This window comes from Carcharhinus amblyrhynchos, unplaced genomic scaffold (genome assembly GCF_965287045.1).
Source record: "Carcharhinus amblyrhynchos unplaced genomic scaffold, sCarAmb.v2.hapA chromosome_338, whole genome shotgun sequence".
Classification (NCBI taxonomy): domain Eukaryota; kingdom Metazoa; phylum Chordata; class Chondrichthyes; order Carcharhiniformes; family Carcharhinidae; genus Carcharhinus; species Carcharhinus amblyrhynchos.
In genome coordinates, this window is record NW_027650078.1 from 2,501 (window position 1) to 21,797 (window position 19,297).

Consider the following 19,297-nt stretch of genomic DNA (forward strand, 5'->3'; position numbering starts at 1 on the left):
ACACTGAAACACAGAGCTTACTCTGCAGAATAACACACAGATACAGAGCTTACTCTGCAGAATAACACACAGATACAGAGCTTACTCTGCAGAGTAACACTGAAACACAGAGCTTACTCTGCAGAATAACACACAGACACAGAGCTTACTCTGCAGAGTAACACTGAAACACAGAGCTTACTCTGCAGAATAACACACAGATACAGAGCTTACTCTGCAGAGTAACACACAGATACAGAGCTTACTCTGCAGAATAACACACTGAGACATCAAGCTTACTCTGCAGAATAACACACAGATACAGAGCTTACTCTGCAGAATAACACACTGAGACATCAAGCTTACTCTGCAGACTAACACTGAGACTCAGAGCTTACTCTGCAGAGTAACACACAGATACAGAGCTTACTCTGCAGAGTAACAATGAGACATCGAGCTTACTCTGCAGACTAACACTGAGACACAGAGTTTACTCTGCAGAGTAACACTGAGACACAGCTTACTCTGCAGATTAACACACAGATACAGAGCTTACTCTGCAGAGTAACACTGAGACACTGAACCATGAAGCTTCATAGAACCATATAACCCCTACGGTGCAGAAAGAGGCTGGTAAAGTGGCAGTTACTGTAACAATCTCAAACAACAACGATGAGACTGTACAGGAATGAGACAGAGAATCTGGTGCGGCAACAATAATCTCTCCCTCAATGTCAACAAAACGAAGGAGATTGTCATCGACTTCAGGAAGTGTAAAGGAGCACATGTCCCTGTCTACATCAACGGGGACAAAGTAGAAAGGGTCAACAGCTTTAAGTTTTTAAGTGTCCAGATCACCAATAAACCTGTCCTGGTCCCCCCCATGCTGACACTATAGTTAAGAAAGCCCACCAACACCTCTACTTTCTCAGAAGACTAAGGAAATTTGGCCTGTCAGTCAAGACTCTCACCACCTGTCCAGGTGCACCATAGAAAGCATTCTTTCTTGGTGTATCACAGCTTGGTCTGGGCTCCTGCTCTGCCCAAGACTGCAAGGAACTATAAAAGGTTGTGAATGTAGCCCAATCCATCACGCAAACCAGCCTCCCATCCATTGACTCTCTATACTTCCTGCTGTCTAGGCAAAGCAGCCAACATAATTAAAGACCCCACGCACCCCGGATATTCTCTCTTCCACATTCTTCTGTCGGGAAAAAGATACAAAAGTCTGAGGTCACGTACCAACCGACTCAAGAACAGCTTCTTCCCTGCTGCCATCAGATATTTGAATGGACTTACCTTGTATTAAGTTGATCTTTCTCTACACCCTAGCTATGTTTGCAACACTACATTCTGTACTCTTTCCTTTCCTTCTCTATTTTCGGTACACTCTGCGTAATGTGCAAGTAACAATACTTTTGAGGGTGTACTAATACACGTGACAATAATAAATCAAATCAAATCAAAATCAATTATCTAATTGGCAGCAGCTTAACGTGAATGACACAGAGGCTCTTAATCCCCAATCCGTAACCCTTAAACCAAACACCTACTGCAGATATAAGACCTTGAGACCACTGTCCATCATCCACTGCATTCGCAAGGATAGCCCCAACCTGTTGATGGAGAAAAACACCCATTAGATTTGTGGCAGAGACAGTAAGAAGTCACTGAAATGTAGCTCAGGTGCCTTTTGGCCAATAACAGCTCTCCGGCTCACCTTTCCTTGAGCGACAAGTTCTCGCTGGGCGGCAGAGGCAGACTTTACCAGCGCACTGGTAGCAGCCGCAATTGACTTAGCAGCTTCCAGAATCTGTTCTTCAAAGTCAAGGGTCTCGTCTGCTTGCTACAGGGAAAGTAAAGACATTGTTAAAGGGTATAACACAGCCCAGACACAACATCCCAGACGCAACGTTCTAGACACAACATCCCAGACGCAACGTTCTAGACACAACACCCCAGGCGCAACGTTCTAGACACAACGCCCCAGGTGCAACGTTCTAGACACAATGCCCCAGGCGCAACGTTCTAGACACAATGCCCCAGGCGCAACGTTCTACACACAACGCCCCAGGTGCAACGTTCTAGACACAATGCCCCAGGTGCAACGTTCTAGACACAATGCCCCAGGCGCAACGTTCTAGACACAATGCCCCAGGCGCAACGTTCTAGACACAACGCCCCAGGCGCAACGTTCTAGACACAATGCCCCAGACGCAACGTTCTAGACACAACACCCCAGGCGCAACGTTCTAGACACAACGCCCCAGGTGCAACGTTCTAGACACAATGCCCCAGGCGCAACGTTCTAGACACAATGCCCCAGGCGCAACGTTCTACACACAACGCCCCAGGCGCAACGTTCTAGACACAACGCCCCAGGTGCAACGTTCTAGACACAACGCCCCAGGTGCAACGTTCTAGACACAATGCCCCAGGCGCAACGTTCTAGACACAATGCCCCAGGCGCAACGTTCTACACACAACGCCCCAGGCGCAACGTTCTAGACACAACGCCCCAGGTGCAACGTTCTAGACACAATGCCCCAGGCGCAACGTTCTAGACACAACGCCCCAGGTGCAACGTTCTAGACACAACACCCCAGGCGCAACGTTCTAGACACAACGCCCCAGGTGCAACGTTCTAGACACAATGTCCTAGGCGCAACGTTCTAGACACAACGCCCCAGGCGCAACGTTCTAGACACAACACCCCAGGCGCAACATTCTAGACACAACGCCCCAGGTGCAATGTTCCAGACGCAATGCCCCAGGCGCAACGTTCCAGACACAACACCCCAGGCACAACGTTCCAGACACAACACCCCAGGCACAATGTTCTAGACGCAATGCCCCAGGCGCAACGTTCTAGACACAACACCCCAGGCGCAACGTTCTAGGCACAACGTCCCAGGCGCAATGTTCTAGACACAACACCCCAGGCGCAACGTTCTAGACACAACGCCCCAGGCGCAACGTTCTAGACACAACGCCCCAGGCGCAACGTTCCAGACACAACACCCCAGGCGCAATGTTCTAGACGCAACGCCCCAGGCGCAACGTTCTAGACACAACGCCCCAGGCGCAACGTTCCAGACACAACGCCCCAGGCACAATGTTCCAGATGCAACAGGCAAGATTCTCCGGCCTCCCAGCCGCATGTTTCCTGCCGGTCAGAGTTGGCGCGTTGTTTGCTAACGGATGGTTTCCTCTGTCCCGCCACTATCGATGGGAATCCCAAATGATGTCACCCCACGCTGGCAGGGAACTCACGGGTGGGGCGGGGCGGGGGTGCGCTCCCCATGGGACTGGAGAATCCCACCGCCGTGAACAGACGGAGAATTCCAGACAATGTCCCAGACGCAACATCCCGGGCACGGAGCCCCATGCAAAGCACCCCTTGCACCTCACAAAGCTTATTGCACTGAACTAAAAACCTATCTTACAGCCAGACAGAAAAAACGCCAGTCCGTGATAGTTATTTTGCCACTTAATTCCCGTGTAAACTATTGCAAAATTAAATGGAGCCCTGGTGGTATAACGTACAAAGTGGGTTCGCAGGAATCAGTGACCAATTACATTGGGGTTTTCTTCTGTTCCAGAACCAATTCTTTTAATCCGTTATTATTTTGCCTCCTATCGTAACAGCTCTTTAGCCTGTGATAAAATTTTGTACCCAGGAGACAGGGCAGGACACTATAGCAATATGTTTGATATATAGTTGACTTGAGTAACAACCTAATATATCAAACATATCACACAGCGTTCTGCAGGAAACATCCAGCTTGGATTCACTTCAAAAAGACAATAGTTCTTGGCCAATCCCCCAGACCAGCCAAAAAGAGGAGATCAATGGTTGAGAGACTAGCTGAGACTAGATGGTCTGGAGGTTCCTACTATGCTACGCAGGTTTAGATGGATCAGGATGAGAAAGCAGCACTGGACTGCTCCCTGAGCCACTCACCCTCGGTTTGGCTCTGGGTTTCAGCTGCTCCAGTTTCTTGGCCGCAGCCTCAATGGACGCTGCAGCTCCCAGCAGCTCCGCCTCCGCGATGACCGTCGGATCTTCGGGATCCACCCATTCTGTGCCTGAGGAAGTCAAAGTATTCCCTGTGAGCCTCCTGGGTGAATTCTCCAGCTCAATAATTAAACTGACTAACGAGAGGGAGATGCAGGGGGAGGGGGTTGGGGAAGCGATGGGACATTGACTGAGGACAGGGCAAGTCTTCACTCAAAGATATTTCCACATCAGCTTGGGGAATGCAAAAGAGTTATTCAAACTTAGGCTGCAGCACTGAGAAACATGCAATGGGTGGCAGAAATATAAGCAGCGGCAAAAAACTTGATGGGAATGGGAGCCCTGAGGTGTGGGCTTTATAAATAGAGATAAATCAAAGCAAGGAAATATGTACAACCTTCACTAATCATTCATTAGGCTTCAGTTGTAATACCATGACTGCTAATTGCTGGAGGGGTAGCAGACACATGGGAACGCCCTCCTTCAATCCACACACCATCCTGGCTTGGAAATATATCACCATTCCTTCACTGTTGCTGGGTCTAAATCCTGGAACTTCCTCCCTAACAGCACTGTGGGAGTACCTACACCACATGGACCGCGGGTGGTTCAAGGAAGCAGCTTCTTAAAGGGCAATTAAGAGTGGGCGATAAATGCTGGACTAGCCAGCCACATCCACACCTGGTGAAATGGATTCTAAAGAAATAGTGCTCAATTCTGGGCAACACACCTCAGGATGTCAAGTTTTACTAGAATGGTGGTGACCTTTCATCAGAGTAACCCAAAACATTAACTGTTTCTCTCCACAGACGCTGCCCAACCTCCTGATTTTGTAGTTTTTATTTCCGATTTCAAACATCAGCAGAATTTTACTTTTGTTTGATTGGAATGGTATCCGAGATAGGGAAATTAATTAGAGAATTGCTCTGGAACCCACTGCCTAAAAGGAAGGCAACAGTTTCCAAAGTAACTTCCAAATTACCTCTATCCAAAGGTGCTGCACCAAAGACTGTTACATGAGATAAAGGTGCACGGTGTTACGGGTAATGTATTAGCATAGAGGGGGGATTGGTTAACTAACAGAAAGCAAAGAGTAGGGATAAATGGGTGTTTTTCTGGTTGGCAATCAGTGACTAGTGGTGTGCCTCAGGGATCAGTGTTGGGATTGCAATTGTTTACGATTTATATAGATGATTTGGAGTTGGGGACCAAGTGTGGTGTGTCAAAATTCCCAGATGACATTCAGATGGGTGGCAGAGCAAAGTTTGCAAAGGGATATAGATAATCTAAGTGAGTGGGCGAGGGTCTGGCAGATGGAGTACAATGTTGGTAAATGTAAGGTCATCCATTTTGGTAGGAATTACAGCAAAATGGACTATTATTTAAATGGTAATTATAGAATCATAGAACCTTACAGTGCAGAAAGAGGCCATTTGGCCCATTGAGTCTGCACCGAACACAATCCCACCCAGGCCCTACCCCCATATCCCTACATATTATACCCACTAATCCCTCTAACCTACACATCCCTGGACACTAAGGGGCAATTTCTTAGCACAGCCAATCAATTTAACCCGCACATCTTTGGACCTAAATTGCAGCATGCTACTGTGCAGAGGGATCTGGGTGTCCTTGTGCAAGAATCAGAAGGAGTTGGTTTGCAGGCGCAGCAGGTAGTTAAGAAGGCAAATGGAATTTTGTCCTTCATCGCTAGAGGGATGGAGTTTAAAAACAGCGAGATTATGTTGCAGCTGTATAAGGTGCTGGTGAGGCCACACCTGGAGTACTGTGTACAGTTTTGGTCTCCTTATTTGAGAAAGGATATACTGGCACTAGAGGGGGTGCAGAGGAGATTCACTAGGTTGATTCCGGAGAGAAGAGGGTTGGCTTATGAGGAGAGACTGAGTAGACTGGGGTTAGACTCATTGGAATTCAGAAGAATGAGGAGAGATCTTATAGAAACATATAAGGGAATAGATAAGATAGAAGTAGGGAAGTTGTTTCCACTGGCGGGTGAAACTAGAACGAGGGGGCATAGCCCCAAAATAAGGGGGAGCAGATTTAGGACTGAGTTGAGGAGGAACTTCTTCACACAAAGGGTTGTGAATCTGTGGAATTCTCTGCCCAGTTGAGGTTCCCTCATTGAACATTTTTAAGGCAAGGATAGGTACATTTTTGAACAGTAAAGGAATTAAGGGTTATGGTGAGCGGGTGGGTAAGTGGAGCTGAGTCCATGAAAAGATCAGCCATGATCTTATTGAATGGCGGGGCAGGCTCGAGGGGGCAGATGGCCCACTCCTGCTCCCAGTTCTTATGTTAAGAATCAGTTGGCCTTGGTGGGGTTGGGGTGCCAGACAGATTCAGATTTAAAGATTTAAGTGATGAGGGCAGGGTTGAATTCTCTTGGTTTGTATTGGGTGTAGAAGATTAAACGATAATCTAATCAAGATGGTTAAAATGAGGAGTTTGATGTGGGTGACAGGGAGAGAATCTTTCTCTGGGGGAATGAGGAATGTTTTGGCAGAGAGGAAACAAAGCAGAGAGGATAGGACTTGAGAGGCCAGTCCTCTGGCCCTGTGCGCCTCGGTCCAAATCGCACCATGGTGGAGAATCCAGCGAGACGGCCAAATGCGATTCGCGACGGACAGAAGGCCATTTGGGATTGTCCACCTACCCCTACCCGCGTGGCAACGTAATCTGTTTCAGGTCCAGTGAGAACTAGATCGGCATCCTGAAATCTCCATTTCAACATGCATTTCCAGGTTTTAGCCTGAATCACCGGCTCCCGGTATCCACTGACCCACCAGCGCGACAGGAAGCCAGCGGGAATCGCTACTGGTCTCCACAAACAAGAGATTGGGCGTGATGGCTATACTGGGGGCTCAGAGCACATTGTTGCCCCTCCTGGCTGGGCAGTGTCCTGGCATTAATGACACTGGCAAACTTTGATTGGGGAGGTGGGGGTGGTGGGTGTGAGAATGGGGGAAGGGGTGGCACACCTTCATGCCTGCATGGTGGGTGGTGGTGGTGGTGGTCTGGACATTTCGTGATGGAGTGGGTGCCCCTCCAGGGTCAAGGGTTGGGGTGCTCCCCAGGTCTGCGGGGTTTGTGATGTCCATGGGTGGGGGTTGGATGGGGGAACATTGGGGCACCTTGAGGGGCTGGTATCTTTCAAACCCACACGTCTCTTTCCGAGGGGAGTATCTCCCCGAGACTCCAAAAAAAGACTCCAGTTTGGGAGAATTGTGATGTGGATCCAGTGGGATATTCTCTCCCTGCCGGAGATGGCACTTGGGTCATTTTTCGGGAGAATTCGGGTCCTGAATCTATCAGAACAGAGGATATAGACCCAAGATTAAACAGATATTTAGGATAGAGAGCCAATGAGCAGGGAAGAGATTGGGGATGAATGGATCATATCCAGGTTGGCAAACCAAGAACCGTGCTGGGGACTCAACTCATTACCGTCAACTTACAACTGGGGTGAAGGGACTGACTGTATTGTAGCCAAATCTGCTGACAATCAAAATATAGGTCGAAAAGTGAGCTGTGAGGAGGAAAGAATCTGCAAAGGGATACAGATAGGTTAAGTGAGTGGGTAAATAGTTGGCAGATAGATGATAACATGGGTAAATATGAAGCTGCTTATGTTGGGCGGCACGGTAGCACAGTGGTTAGCACTGCCGCTTCATGGCTCCAGGGACCTGGGTTCGATTCCCAGCTCGGGTCACCGTCTGTGTGGAGTTTGCACATTCTCCTCGTGTCTGCGTGGGTTTCCTCCAAAGATGTGCGGGTTAGGTTGATTGGCCATGCTGAGAAATTGCCCCTTAGAGTTGTGATGCGTAGATTAGAGGGATTAGTGGGCAAAATATGTAGGGATATGAGGGAGAGATTGTGGTCGGTACAGACTCAATGGGCCAAATGGCCTCCTTCTGCACTGTAGGGTTTCTGTGATTGATTCTATGAAGAACAGAAACTGAGAGTATTATTTAAATGGAGAGGCTGCAGAACGCTGCAGTATAGGAGGATCTGTGTGTGACCTTGTACACAAATTATAAAGAGTTAGCACGCACCAAGTAATTAAGGTAAGTGGAACACTGGCCTTTGTTGTAAGGGGCTTTTAAAAGATTCAAGAACAAGAGGGCACACATTTAAAGTGATTTGCAAGAGAAGCAAATGTGAGGAGAAAGAAAAGAGTGGTTGGGGTCCGGAATGCGCTGCCTGGAAGTGTGGGGGAGGCAAGTTCAAGAGGGCATTGGATAATTATTTGAGTAGAAACAATGAACAGGGGAAGGGCATTTAGTCATGATGCTCGTTTGGAGAGCCAGTGCAGACATGACGGGCTGAATGGTCTCCTTTTACCCGTAACAATTCTGTGATAGAAGTAGGTAAGTCCTGGAGTAGGGAATTGGTAAGACTGTGTCTCTCCAAACAAGCATCATTTTGGCCTTGGAGGGAGTGCAGAGGAGGTTCACTAGGCTGATACCGGAGATGAGGGGGTTGGACTATGAAGAGAGACTGATTAGACTGGGTCTGTACTCGTTGGAGTTTAGAAGGATGAGGGGGGATCTTATAGAGACGTATAAGATAATGAAGGGGATGGATAGGGTAGAGGTAGAGAGATTCTTCCTGCTCAGAAAGGATAGCAGGACTAGAGGGCACAGCCTCAAGATAAGGGGGTTAGTTTAGAACGGAGTTGAGGAGGAACTTCTTCACTCAAAGGGTGGTGAATCTCTGGAATTCTCTGCCCGTTGAAGTGGTGGAGGCTGCCTCGCTAAATATATTTAAGTCACGGGTAGATAGGTTTCTGATAGACAGGGGAATTAAGGGGAGAAAGTGGGAAAGTGGAACTGATCCACTTCAGATCAGCCATGATCTTATTGAATGGCAGGGCAGGCTCGAAGGGCTAGATGGCCTACTCCTGCTCCTATTTCTTATGTTCTCATGTCTAGGGTATGGTGTACGGTTTTGGTCTCCTTACTTAAGGAAGGAAATGTTAGCATTGGGAGCTGTTCAGGGAAGATTTACTGGGCTGATACCTGGGATGAGGGGATTGTTTTATGAGGGAAGATTGACCCTGTACCCACTGGAGTTGAGAAAAGTTAACAGATAAGATCCTGAGGGGGTGTGACAGGGTAGATGTTGAGAGGATAATTCCCCTTGTGGGGGAATCTAGAACGAGGGGACACAATTTCAAAATGAGGGGCCTCCCACCTGAGGCAGAGATGAGGGGGAATGTATTTTTCAGTGGGTCGTTAGTCTACGCGATTCTCTCCCTCAGACAGCAGTGCAGGCTTCAGTCAGTGAATATATTCAGGATGGCAAATTTTTGATTGACAAGAGTTATGGGGGGTGGGGGTAGGGCAGGGGGGAAGGGGGCAGACAGAAAAGTGGGGTAAATCAGATCGGCTTTGGTCTCAGCAGGTGATGGAGCAGGCCTGACGGGCCAAATGGCCCGCGTTTTTATGTCCGCAGGAACTACAGAGGGTTGTGGGACCGTGGATCCGAGCAGAGATTATCTCAACAGGTTAGATGGTTGGCTGAATGAAACGGGAGGTTAAATGAATATGGGAATAGAGCTGGCAGGTGGGATTGGGACTGCCGCTCCATTGGAGGGGTAAACACCTCCATGACTGGTTGGAATTGTTGCAATCTTTGGGACTTGCAAAACAAGGAGAAAAATGATGCAAGTGAGATCTCCTCAGAATGATTCACAAGAGCTTTTGCTCTTGGAAATTTTTTTTTGTGGAATTACAAAGAAAATACAGCCATTCAGCCCAACTGCTCCATACTAGTGTTTATCATAGAGTCATAGAACCCTACAGTGCAGAAAGAGGCCCTTCGGCCCATCAAGTCTGCACCGAATACAATCCCACCCAGGTCCTACCCCCATATCCCTACATATTTTACCCACTAATCCCAGCACACTAAGGGGCAATTTTAGCACGGCCAATCAACCTAACCCGCACATGTTTGACTGTGGGAGGAAACTGGAGCACCCGGAGGAAACCCACACAGACATGAGGAGAATGTGCAAACTCCACACTGACAGTGACCCGAGCCGGGAATCGAACTCAGGTCCCTGGCGCTGTGAGGCAGTAGTGCTAACCACTGTGCTACCATGCACCCACGGTACCGTTTATGTTCCATACAAAGGCCTCCTCCCACCCCCTTCCACCAGCTCACCCTATCAGCAATCCTTTCTCCCTTGGGGTCATATAGGTTCCCTCTAAACATAGCAGCTATGTTCTCATCAGCCATACCTATCGGCACAGTAACAAGTCTCACAATGCCAGGTTAAAATCCAACTGGTTTATTTAGAATCACGAGCTTTTGGAGCACTGCTTCTTCATTCTGGATTTACAAAAGGGAAATCATGTTTGATAAATCTATTGGAATTTTGAGGATGTAACTAATAGAATTGATCGAGGAGAACTAGTGGTTGTCGTTTATTTAGACTCTTAGAAGGCTTTTGATAAGGTCTCACATTACAGGCTACTATGTAAAGTTAAAGTACATGCGATTGGATAGAAAGCTGGTTAGCAGATAGGAAGCAAAGAGTTGGCATATATGGGTCATTTTCTGATTGGTAGGCAATGACTAGTAGGGTTCTACAGGGATCTGTGTGGTCAGGAAGGCGAATGGGATGCTGGCCTTCATAGCGAGGGGGATTGAATATAAAAGTAGGGAGGTCTTGCTGCAGCTGTATAGGGCATTGGTGAGGCCGCAGCTGGAGTACTGTGTGCAGTTTTGGGCGCCGCACCTGCGCAAAGATATTTTGGCCTTGGAGGGAGTGCAGAGGAGGTTTACTAGGCTGATACCGGAGTTGAGGGGGTTGAGCTATGAGGAGAGGCTGAATAAACTAGGCTTGTACTCGTTGGAGTTTAGAAGAATGAGGGGAGATCTCATTGAGACGTATAAGATGATGAATGGGATGGATAGGATAGAGGTGGAGAGACTCTTCCCGCTCAAAAAAGACAGTAGGACTAGGGGGCACGGCCTCAAGATAAAGGGGGGGCGTTTTAGAACGGAGTTGAGGAGGAACTTCTTCACTCAAAGGGTGGTGAATCTCTGGAATTCTCTACCCGTTGAAGTGGTGGAGGCTGCCTCGCTAAATATTTTCAAGAAGCGGGTTGATGGGTTTTTGATAAGAGAGGAGATTAAGGGTTATGGGGAGAGGGCCGGAAAGTGGAACTGAGCCACGACAGATCAGCCATGATCTATTGAATGGCGGGGCAGGCTCGAAGGGCCAGATGGCCTACTCCTGCTCCTATTTCTTATGTTCTTATGACCCCAACTGATATATTAATGATTTGGAAACGGGAACTAAATGTATTATCTCCAAATTTGCAGATGATACAAAGTTGGGTGGGAGGGTGAGCTGTGGGGAGGATGCAGAGATACTTCAGCAGGATTTGGACAGGCTGAGTGTGTGGGTATCTACATGGCAGATGCAGCATAATGTGGGTAAATGTGAGGCTATCCACTTCGATAGCAATAATAGGAAGACAGATTATTACTTGAATGGGCGTAAATTGAGAGAGGCGGATACTCAGTGAGACCTTGGAGTCCTCGTGTATCAGTCGCTGAGAGTAAGCGTGCAGGTACCGCAGGCAGTGAAGAAGGCAATGGTATGTTGGCCTTCATAGCGAGAGGATTTGGATACAGGGTTAAGGATGTTTTACTGCAATTGTACAGGGCGTTGGTGAGGCCACACCTGGAGCAGCGCGTGCAGTTTTGGTCTCCTTATCTGAGGAGACCTTGCTATAAAGTACAGCGAAGGTTTACCAGGCTGATTCCTGGGATGGCAGGTCTGTCGTCTGAGGAGAGACTAAGTCGGTTAGGATTATAATCACTGGAGTTGCAAACAGTGAGAGAAGATCTCATAGAAACTTCTAGAGTTCTAACAGGGTTAGACAGGGTAGATTCAGAAAGAATGATCCCAAAGGTGGTGTGGGGTCGGAAGGGGGCGGGGGGAGGTGTCGGGGGTGGGGGGGGGGGGTCCAGAACTAGGGGTCATAATTTAAGGATTTGAGGTGAGGAGAAATTTCTTTACCCAGAGAGTGGTGAACGTGTGGAATTCACTCCCACAGGAAGTAATTGGGAGCAAAATGTTTTGTGACTTTGAGAAGTAGATATCGCTCTTGGGATGAAAGGGATCAAGGGATATGGGGAGGGAAAGAAGGAGGGGGGACAGGAGATTGAATTTGATGAACACCATGATCAAAATGAACGGCAGAGCAGGCTCGAAGGGCCAAATGGCCTTCTCCTCTTTCTAGTTTCTATAAATAGTGACAAGAACATAGAACACTACAGCACAAACAGGCCCTTCGGCCCACAAGTTGCACTAATCATATCCATACCTACCAGGCCTATCTATAACCCCCAATCCCATTAAATCCCATATACTCATCCAGAAGTCTCTTAAAAGACCCCAGTGAGTTCGCCTCCACCACCACCGACGGCAGCCGATTCCACTCACTCACCCCCCTCTGAGTGAAAAACTTACCCCTGACATCTCCTCTGTACCTGCTCCCCAGCACCTTAAACCTGTGCCCTCTATTAGCGACCATTTCAGCCCTGGGAAATAGCCTCCGAGAATCCACCCTATCTATACCTCTCAACATTTTATAAACCTCTGTCAGGTCGCCTCTCAACCTTCGTCTCTCCAGGGAGAAGAGTCCCAGCTCCCTCAACCTATCTTCATAAGGCATGCCACCCAATCCAGGCAACATCCTTGTAAATCTCCTCTGCACCCTCTCAATAGCTCCCACATCCTTCCTGTAGTGAGGTGACCAGAACTGAGCACAGTACTCCAAGTGGGGTCTGACAAGGGTCTTATAAAGTTGCAGCATTATCTCCCAACTCCTAAACTCAATCCCTCGATTAATGAAGGCCAGTACACCATGCGCCTTCTTGACCACATCCTCCACCTGCGAGATGGTGTTATGTTAGAAGTTAAGTGTAGTTTCTTTTCACGTTTAAAGATTGTTGAATGGTTAAGAGTTAAACTGTTTCATGTTCGAGTTATACATAAACTGTGTTAACGATTAAAGGTCATTTCGATAAAAAGATCCCTCATTTGTCAGTGAAACTGTCCGTGAGGCGAAGCATCCCTTCCTCACAGTGATGTCAAAATGGAGAAAGTGTTGGGGTCTGGTCTGGCTTCATGATATAACCTAGGGGTTTCTGACCTGGAATCCTAACCCTTAAATTGTCGATGCTATTGCTGTAATCCACCAGCAATCAATAGATATCTTACAAAGCGACTTCACGAACCTTGTCTCGAATAGTGAGGCAGCTCAGGGTGGTAAGAAAGATAGAATTTGTCCCTGATGTGATACATAGAGTTAAAAAATCATCACATTGTTAAATTGTGAAGTTGAAATGGGAAAGGAAGGGTTGTAAAAAGATCACACAGAATCTGGATTCTGGCAGAACAAGTTTTGAAAGGATGAGTAGTGGTGGGATTTAAAAAGAATGAGGGGGAAAACGGGACTGTCTGGAGATAAGATTGTTGACATTGCAGAGATAGTCGAAAACAATTCCAGCCAGACAGAGAAACAGGCCCGAAATGGACAAAAAGATAAGTGAATAGGGAGAATGGCACAAATTGTGAGTGCAGGATCCCTGCATAAAACACAACTTTGAACAAAGTCAGCAACTAAATAAAATCCAACGTGCAGAACGACGCTGGTGAATTTGTTGATCTTTATGTTCCACGGAAATGCTTTGCAAGCAACAGAATTATTGGTGCCAAGGACCATGCTTCCATTCAAATCAACCTCGCTGATGTTGACAAAGTAACAGGAAGATTTAATGGCCAGCACAAAACGTATGCTATCTGTGGAGTTATCCGTAGGATGGGTGAATCAGATGATTGCATCTTGAGGCTGGCTAAGAATGATGGCATTGTGGCCAAAACTGTCTAACAAGCTGAAGACTTGGGTTGTAGCAAGTTTCGTGTTTGTATTGAAATAAAAAGTCAAACAAAAAAAAAATAAAACTAAGTATGAGGGAGAAGCAGAGACTTCAGATAATCCATTGACTATCTTACCTCTGCATCTACTTCCTGTCAACCTCTCCATTATCTCTTCCTGTGTCGATGTTTATAATGGGAGGTGCCTGTGTAAACTTGTGGAGTGAATATTGACACCACTGGGTCACTGACTGATTCAGAAGCAGGGAGGTTCTAATCTACAGGCTGTTCTAATTTACAGCAAACAGATTCCTGACTACAGCAGAGGTACTCCAGTCAAACTGCAGTCAGTGAAGGTGAATCACACAGAAATGGTGTGTGTAAGATCAATCCCAGTCACTTAGAGGATGCTGTTCTCCAGCACGATGGACGGGAGAATTAGCTCCATCAGCTTCAGGAGTGGCACAGTGGTTAGCACTGCCGCCTCACACTGCCAGGGACCCGCGTTCAATTCAGACCTCGGGTCACTGTCTGTGTGGGGTTTGCACATTCTCACCCTGTCTGAGTGTGGATTTCCTCCCACGCTCCAAAGATGTGCGGGTTAGGTTGATTGGCCGTGCTAAGTTGACCCTAGTGTCAGGGGGAATAGTCGGGTAAATGAGGGTTATGGAAATACGGTCTGGGTGGGATCAGACTCGATGGGCTGAATGGCCTCCTTATGCACTGTAGGGATCCTATGATTCTTCCCAGGACACGTGGTGTTATAAATACCGTCATAATCTTGGCCCCCATCCCAGCGAGGGGACGAGAGTAGAACCACTGGCCAGAGCCCTGGGAGCACATGGCCAAGCATCCATTATCAATGTGGACACACAAATTTTTACTGATGGCACAAAATACAAGGACAGAACGTAGGGAATTCTGAATACAAACTGAAGCATTTCTGTGAGCCCTTGATCATCTCCCAGCCTCTAATCTCACTTCACCTGAAGATTAGCGTTGACTTGCTTGGACAACACAGTGGGGGATGTCCAACCTTCAGAAGGACAAGTTGGTAAATGTGTATAAATAGCCTATGGGGTCATGGGTTTAATAAGCTGGTGCCTAGAGTACACAAGTAAATCAAGACAAATCAATGGTCAGGCTGTAGTTAAAATACTTGGTTCCAATCTTCAGCACCCCTATTTGGAAAGTGAAGTTTTGGGTGCAGAATGAGAGGCTTCAGTGATGGGGATGGATTTCATTAAGTGGAACTCTTTTAATTCAAACAAGAGAGATTAATTAAGGCAGCAGCTTGGTGGCACAGTGGTTAGCACTGCTGCCTCACAGGGCCAGAGACCCGGGTTCAATTCTAGCCTTGGATGACAGTGTGGAGTTTGCATGTTCTCCCTGTGTCTGCATGGGTTTCCTCTGAGTGCTCTGGTTTCCTCCCACAGTCCAAAAATGTGCAGGTTAGGTGGATTGGCCATGATAAATTGCCCCTTAGTGTTAGGGGGATGGGCTACTGTAAATGTGTAAGGTTGTGGGGATGGGGCCTGGGTGGGATTGTGGTTGGTGCAGACCCGATGGGCCGAGTGGCCTCCTTCTTCACTGCAGGTAATTTAGAAAGGAGAAGGGGTTCAAAGTAATGAGAGGTTTTGATGGGGGTAAATCAGATATAATCATTTCCACTGAGTCAGTAACTCACTAATTGAAGGTTATGACCAACAGATCGCAGGGAGAGGCTGGAATAATAAATATCTTATTGTTGAAACTTGAAATATCCATGAATCTAGAGAAAAGCAAATTCCAGAATAGCAATTAAAACTATGTGGATAACCATTGGGAAAGAAAATGCAAAGGGAATGGGGAAGGGATAATGGGATAGCTCTAACAGAGTGCTGGCATAGATGGGCTGAATGGCCTCTTCCTGTCATTCTTTGCCATGACAGTTTTTGAGGTTACCTGTTTCTGACGTCACATCTCCCGGGGGAACTGAGGAAGAATCTGGGACTAAAGGGGTGATCCCGGATCAGATCCTGGGAAGCTGGGAGTGTCACTGTTGACGCTGCGCTTTCACACTGACCTTTCATGGCTTCTGCTGCTTGGATCAGCTCTGTGACAGCAGCCGCCACACGCTTAGAGTATCCGGATAACTGCAGTTTCTGCTCGGCTGTGGGCTTCTGGACAATCTGTTTGGAAACAAAATGTGACATTCCAAAACGGCCCAGTGTTAAAAAATGACGCAGGGGACAGCGACAGAAGATTCTTCACGTTTCTCCAGAGAATGCAGTAAGTACCAAACAAAGTCACCACCGACTAGAATGATCATTGACTTCCAAATACTCCGGACGTGAGACAGGAATTGTTGGCAATCTGAGGCCCTGTCATAAAACTTCCAAAGATCTTCCCTCTCACCTGTTATTCACGTGTGTTTTAATTCCACGTATAACCAAAAGCTAATATGAAGAGTGACTCACCACCAGGACGTGTTCCAGCAGCTCCATGTAACGCACAGTGCACTCAGTAGCAAAGTGCAAGGCCCTGCTTCGCACCTCTTCACTCACTTCCGAATGGTACGCTGCTTGCTGCCCACACAAACACAAAGAACAAAGAAAATTACAGCACAGGAACAGGCCCCCCCCCCACACAAACCTGTACCGACCATGCTGCCCGACTGAACTAAAACATAGAACATTACAGCGCAGTACAGGCCCTTCGGCCCTCGATGTTGCGCCGACCAGTGGAACCAATCTAATGACCCTCTAACCTAAACTATTCCAATCTTATCCATATGCCTATCCACTGACCATTTGAACGCCCTTAAAGTTGGCGAGTCCACAACTGCTGCAGGCAGGGCATTCCACGCCCTTACTACCCTCTGAGTAAAGAACCTACCTCTGACATCCGTCCTATAATTACCACCCCTCAATTTAAAGCTATGTCCCCTCGTGTTAGCCGTCACCATCCGAGGAAAAAGGCTCTCACTGTCCACCCTATCTAACCCTCAATTAGGTCACCTCTCAACCTTCTTTCTAACGAAAACAACCTCAAGTCCCTCAGTCTCTCCTCATAAGACCTTCCCACCATACCAGGCAACATCCTGGTAAACCTCCTCTGCACCCTTTCCAATGCCTCCACATCTTTCTTATAATGCGGTGACCAGAACTGTACGCAATACTCCAAGTGCGGCCGCACCAGAGTTTTGTACAGTTGTAACATGACCTCACGGCTCCGAAATTCAATCCCTCTACCAATAAAAGCTAACACACCGTACACCTTCTTAACAACCTTAAAACCTCCTACCCTTCCCAGGACCATACCCCTCTATCCCCAACCTATTCACGCATTTGTCAAGACGCCCCTTAAAAGTCAATATCGAACCTGCTTCAACTTGCCTCGCGCATCTCCTTTAAACCTTGCCCCTCGCACCTTAAACCTAAGCCCCCCCCACCCAGTAATTGACTCTTGTACCGCAGGAAAAGAGCTTCTGACCACCCCCACATTCAAATTTCAGTGCTCTGTGCCCACAAGGCAAGACTTCAACGGCTAAAAGCTAAAAGCGGATGCTGGAATCTGAAACCAAAAGAGAAAAATGCTGAAAAATCTCAGCGGGTCTGGAAGGAGGGGAGAGAGCTGACGTTTCCAGTCCAGGTGACCCTCTGTCAAAGCCAAAAGGCACAGAAAGTGGGAGATATTTATACCGCAGAGTGAGGGAATCAAAGATGAGTCATATCCCGCAGAGAGAATAAAGGGTGTGAATGGCCAAAGTGCAGAGAAGCTGTGACAGATGAAGAAGGCTGAGGGGGGGAGGGGGAGATGCGACAGAGACTTCAATGGCAGCTGGGTGACTGAACAGAAACCGCCGTGTACCTTACAGGCTGTCAACATGTCAATGATTGCCTTGCGGCTGAGATTGGCTGTTGCGATCACGTCATCCTGGCGACAGGAGTTTCCTGCTGCCACTGCCTTGGCGGTCGCTGTTGTGATACCCTTCGTCATTCGAATGAATTCCTCTGGAGTGTAGGTCTTGGCTGGTACGTCCTTCGACTGGAACACCTATAATTGGTATCAAAGCCAAGGACAAGGGATTCAGATCATTAAAAGACACACGGTGGATCACAGAATGGTTACGGTACATTGGGGCCTTTGCAATTTAGTTAGATCCACTCGCTGTTATTTCTCTCTATACCAGGATGCTGCCTGGTTTGGAGGGTCGGTCTTATGATGAAAGGTTGAGGGAGCTGGGGCTTTTCTCTTTGGAGCGGAGGAGGATGAGAGGCGACTTAATAGAGGTTTATAAGATGATGAGGGGGATAGAGAGTGGGCGTTCAAAGACTGTTTCCTCGGGTGGATGTAGCTGTTACTAGGGGGCAGAACTATAAGGTTCATGGTGGGAGATATAGGAGGGATGTCCGAGGTAGATTCTTCACTCAGAGAGTGGTTGGGGTGTGGAATGGACTGCCTGCTGTGATAGTGGAGTCGGACACTTTAGGAACTTTCAAGCGGTTATTGGATAGGCACATGGAGCACTCCAGAATGATAGGGAGTGGGATAGCTTGATCTTGGGATTGGACATAGCTCGGCACAACATTGAGGGCCGAAGGGCCTGTACTGTGCTGTACTGTTCTATGTTCCATTCGTACTGTCGTGGTTATATTACTGGCTAGATCAGCATTTACTGCCCATCCCTAATTTCCGTTGAGAAGGTGGTGGCGAGTTGTCTTCTTGAATCGCTGCAGTACCTGAGGTGTAGGTACGCCCATAGTGCTGTTAGTGGTGGTGGAGGGTGCTGAGTTCCAGGATTTTGACATAGCGGCAGTGAAGGAGCGACCAATCTATTTCCAAGTCAGGGTGGTGAGAGACTCGGGTGGGAATTTGCAGTGGGTGATTCCCATATATCCACTGCCCTTCTCCGACACGGTAGAGATTGCAGGTTTGGAAGGTGCTGCCTAATGTAGATGGTACATATGGTTACCATTAGGCATTGGTGGTGGAGGGAGTGAAAGCTTGTAGACGTGGTTGCTTTCTCATGGATGGTATCAAGTTTCTCGAGTGTTGTTGGAGCTGCACCCACTCAAACAAGTGGGGAGTATTCCATCACACTCCTAACTTGTGCTTTGTAGATGGTGGACAGGTTTTGGGGGAAATCAGGAGGTCAACTGCCGCAGAATTCCTAGCCTCTGACCTACTTTTGTAACCACACACTATTTTACACAGCTAGTCAGTTTCTGGTCAACGGTAACCCCCATCATGTTGAAAGTGGAGGATTCAGCAATGTCAAGAACATAAGAAATAGGAGCAGGAGTCGGCCATCTAACTCTTCGAGCCTGCCCCGCCATTCAATAAGATCACGGCTGATCTGAAGTGGATCAGTTCCACTTTCCCGCTTTCTCCCCATA

General features: G+C 47.7%; 1 protein-coding gene and 1 pseudogene across 1 annotated transcript in view; one reads left to right on the forward strand and one right to left on the reverse strand.

Moving 5' to 3' along the window:
* Positions 1–1,532: 1,532 nt before the first annotated feature.
* The window catches only part of LOC145339197 (talin-2), a gene marked incomplete at both ends in the record, with an annotated part of 176,335 nt that continues 158,570 nt past the window's right edge, over positions 1,533–19,297 (reverse strand). The window contains 6 exons of the mRNA XM_080183582.1: positions 1,533–1,595; positions 1,700–1,825; positions 3,944–4,068; positions 15,982–16,087; positions 16,376–16,483; positions 17,769–17,954. Of these exons, the coding sequence (XP_080039708.1) occupies positions 1,533–1,595; positions 1,700–1,825; positions 3,944–4,068; positions 15,982–16,087; positions 16,376–16,483; positions 17,769–17,954 (714 nt within the window). The remainder of the gene's footprint in view (positions 1,596–1,699; positions 1,826–3,943; positions 4,069–15,981; positions 16,088–16,375; positions 16,484–17,768; positions 17,955–19,297) is intronic.
* LOC145339198 (small ribosomal subunit protein eS21 pseudogene) lies at positions 13,669–14,003 on the forward strand (annotated as a pseudogene).